The 3,637-nt window shown below is 47.1% G+C and overlaps 1 protein-coding gene across 1 annotated transcript; it reads left to right on the top strand.

Annotated features, from left to right (window-relative positions):
- Nucleotides 1–745: 745 nt before the first annotated feature.
- On the top strand, nt 746–1,684 carry LOC102470265 (olfactory receptor 2T10). Its single transcript, XM_006147470.1, has one exon. It carries the CDS (start codon nt 746–748, stop codon nt 1,682–1,684), a length of 939 nt encoding a protein of 312 aa, XP_006147532.1.
- Nucleotides 1,685–3,637: the final 1,953 nt, after the last annotated feature.

The raw sequence follows: 3,637 nt of genomic DNA, 5'->3' as shown, positions 1-3,637 counted from the left end.
CTGCTGCTCCTTGTATCCCCCAAATTTAAAAATTGTAACTGACACGTAATAGTTGTACGTGTTTGTGGGGCATGGTGTGAATTTTCAGTACATGAATACCATGTGGTAATGATCAAATCAGGGTAATAAAGATATCCATCATCTCAAACATTACTATTACTTTGTGTTGTGAACATTTATAAATATTTACTGAATCGTCATAATAATTATTCTTTGGGCCTCTGGGTTTTGTATTCATTGCTTTGAGCTCAGGGTTAGTCTCGGCCTATTTTTGGGATAATTGCTTTTACCATTGCACTGATCTCGTCTTTGGGTGAAATTCCTTTCTTTGCTGAATTAGATTTTTTTCTACTTGCAGCCTTCAAGAGTTCCTAAAAATTATTTCTTTGTTGGGACCAGCAGTTAATGTAGTGGCTATGTCGCTGGACTCCCATGTAGTTGACCGTGCTTTGAGTCCCGGACCTGGTGGTTTAAACTCACCTCGGACGCATGTGCGTTGCGTGCCCAAGATTCTGTAAGGAGAATGGAGGAGAAGGGATTGCGGTGTGGCCATTCCCCCCCGCTGGGGTGTGATTTCTTGCTTTCTGTCTCTCTGGCAAGCACACGTGCCCTATAGCAAAAACCTCTCAAAAAGTTAAAAAAAAATCAAATTAGAGCTAATATTATGTGTGGTATACAAATGCTTATGAGTAACATAAAGTGCACTTCTGTTCTAGGTAAAGTCACCTCAGTCAGCCACCCTATCATGTGGCTAGCCAACCAGACCCTAGATGGAGACTTTTTTCTGTTGGGAATCTTTAGCCAGACTTCACACCCTGGCCTTCTCTGCTTCCTAATCTTCAGTATATTTCTGATGGCCCTGTCTGGGAATATTATACTGATACTTCTGATCCACATTGACTCCTCTCTGCATACTCCCATGTACTTCTTCATCAATCAGCTCTCACTCATGGACCTTATATATATTTCTGTCACTGTCCCCAAAATGCTGGTGAACCAGCTGGCAAAGGTGAGGACCATCTCGGTCCTTGGGTGTGGGACTCAGATGTACTTCTACCTCTTGCTGGGGGGTGCAGAGTACTGCCTGCTGGCCGCCATGGCCTACGACCGCTATGCAGCCATCTGCCATCCCCTACGCTACTCCATCCTCATGAACCACAGGGCGTGTATTTTCCTGGCCTCTGGCTGCTGGTTCGTGGGTTCTCTGGATGGCTTCATGCTCACTCCCATCACCATGACCTTCCCCTTCTGTGGATCCCACGAGATCCGCCACTTCTTCTGTGAGGTCCCCGCTGTACTGAAGCTCTCCTGCTCGGACACCTCAGTCTACGAGACACTCATGTACCTGTGCTGTGTCCTCATGCTCCTGATCCCTGTCATAGTCATTTCCGGGTCTTACTACTTCATCCTCCTCACCATCCACAGGATGAACTCCGCTGAGGGCCGGAGGAAGGCCTTTGCCACCTGCTCCTCCCACATGACTGTGGTCAGCCTGTTCTATGGGGCCGCCGTCTACACCTACATGCTGCCCAGCTCCTACCACACCCCTGGGAAGGACATGGTCGTGTCCTTTTTCTACACCATCCTCACTCCTGTGCTGAACCCTTTAATCTACAGTCTTCGGAATAAGGATGTCACAGGGGCTCTGAAGAAAATGCTGAGAGCAGGGAAGGCTCCATATTAAACCATGAAAAAACCCTAGTTTGTCTCCTTCTCCACTTCGGTGCTTTCTCACCAAACAGGCAGCATGTGGTGATGATGTCATTGATGGGATTTCTGCCCAGTCTCTCTCTCCTCTCATGAGTGTCTCAAGATTCCTCTAATGCTCGCTTACCTCACTTTTCTCACAGTGAAGACCTCTCCTCCAGTCCTTTGAGCCTGCGGCCCCTTTCCCAGAGTACAGTTAGGAACTGGAAGATAAATCGGTGTTGGTGACCTTGAGTACCATCACCATAGATACGTTTACTTATGTGTAAAGATTGTTTGGTTGACTTAGGTAGCAGGTGGTAGGGTGAGACCCCGAGAGGGTCTTGCTTTGCTGAGACCTTCCAGGCAGTCAGGACCACAGGGTGTGTCTCGGGAGTGACCACGGTGTCCAGGTCAACCGAGGATCAGAACCTAGGCCTTCCTACGGCCCCAGGGTCACTCAGAGGTACCCTGTGGCCTGTGCCACCACAGCTGGGCCTGTTTGTCTTGACAACATCATGGGCCTGGTGATGGGATGGAAGGAAACCTCGTTCTCATAGTGACTGTCTTCACTTTGTAAAGTGATTTTCACTTGCACCTCATTGTTGCTCCATGGGGACGCTGAGGTCACCTGCTTTTCACAAGACAGCCTGCGGGCTTTCCTGACTTTCCCGTGCAGGGCTTCCCAGGGACTGGGGGGCCAGAGCCACAGGCCCGTGGTGAGACATTTAAATCTTTCAAGACTTCAGAGAGCCCAAATCCTTGACTGGGCTTTTCTTGCACTGGTCTTTGTGGTACATACTTTTGGTCAGGTTCTGTTTCCTGTGAGCATAGGAGAGCTGGTCTATCCCTGTGTCAGGCCGCATCGTGGGCCATCCGGGGTTGGGGAGTGGAAATGTGTTTCCTCACAGTTTTTCTCATACTTCTCCCTGTTCTAGCCAGTGGTTGTCCATATTTACAATATAACTTCAAATAGTGGTTTTCTATATGTGTGTGCATATCATCCTTATTCATTTACTTACTCACATTAACAGTTTTAATAACTTCTATGCTCACATATACCAAGAAATATCCTATGTGTGTTATATGTGTGGAATTCTTTCATTTTTCACAGCCTATGGGCTTCTTCTGCAGTTGATATAAGTAAGATTCCATAGACTCGGGAATATGGATTAGGCTATATAGCCTTTAAGTTTCCCCACAGGGATTTCAGCCCAGGAAGGTCGATCATCGTCCCTGCTCCTGATCATCGCTCTGTGTGCCTCTCACTATGTCTGGAGTCTGAGGTCTCCTTCGTTTCTCTCCCTTCCTTCCTTCCTACCTTCCTTCCTTCTTTCCTTTCTTTCCTCTTCTTTCCAGAAGGTGTATGCACTTATTAGAGAGACACAGACACTTTAACAGCGATTGGGCAAACCATCCATTTCTCTAGGCTGATACAGAATGTTAATGAACACATATGTTCTTTATGTCTTTCTTAGATTTATCTTTATATAATGTGTGTTAGGAAATCCATGAACATTTTCGAGTGCAAATAATTAACCTTGGTGTTGTTTTTTAGCATTCGTATTAAAAAGTGAGGTTTGACTCTGTGAGTAATCCTAGCTACTGGGCAGGTGCTCTGTACACCTGCATTTTCTATTGTGTGTTCCTAACATGATTGATAATCGAAGAAGCACTCCAGGAATAGTTCTGCATGAATGACTGAGGCAACTCTTCCTGCAGTAGCATGAACATATTGATCCTACCCGTCCTTCTCATTGACCCCAAAGGCCCAAACTTTCTGGAAAATGGTGGCAGAGAGGAGCACAGTCATAGCATTCATTACGTTGCTAAGGCAGAGACTCTGGCAGATTGGCTGCTGTACATCACGGTGATGCCCTCGGTGGAGGCACAGCAGCAGTGACAGCTCAGCGCTGGCCCCGGACGGAAGCCATGTCTGCACTGAGGCCGC

The sequence above is a fragment of the Tupaia chinensis genome, unplaced genomic scaffold (genome assembly GCF_000334495.1).
Source record: "Tupaia chinensis unplaced genomic scaffold, TupChi_1.0 Scaffold000214_1, whole genome shotgun sequence".
Classification (NCBI taxonomy): domain Eukaryota; kingdom Metazoa; phylum Chordata; class Mammalia; order Scandentia; family Tupaiidae; genus Tupaia; species Tupaia belangeri.
This window is presented reverse-complemented; position numbering and strand designations above follow the sequence as displayed.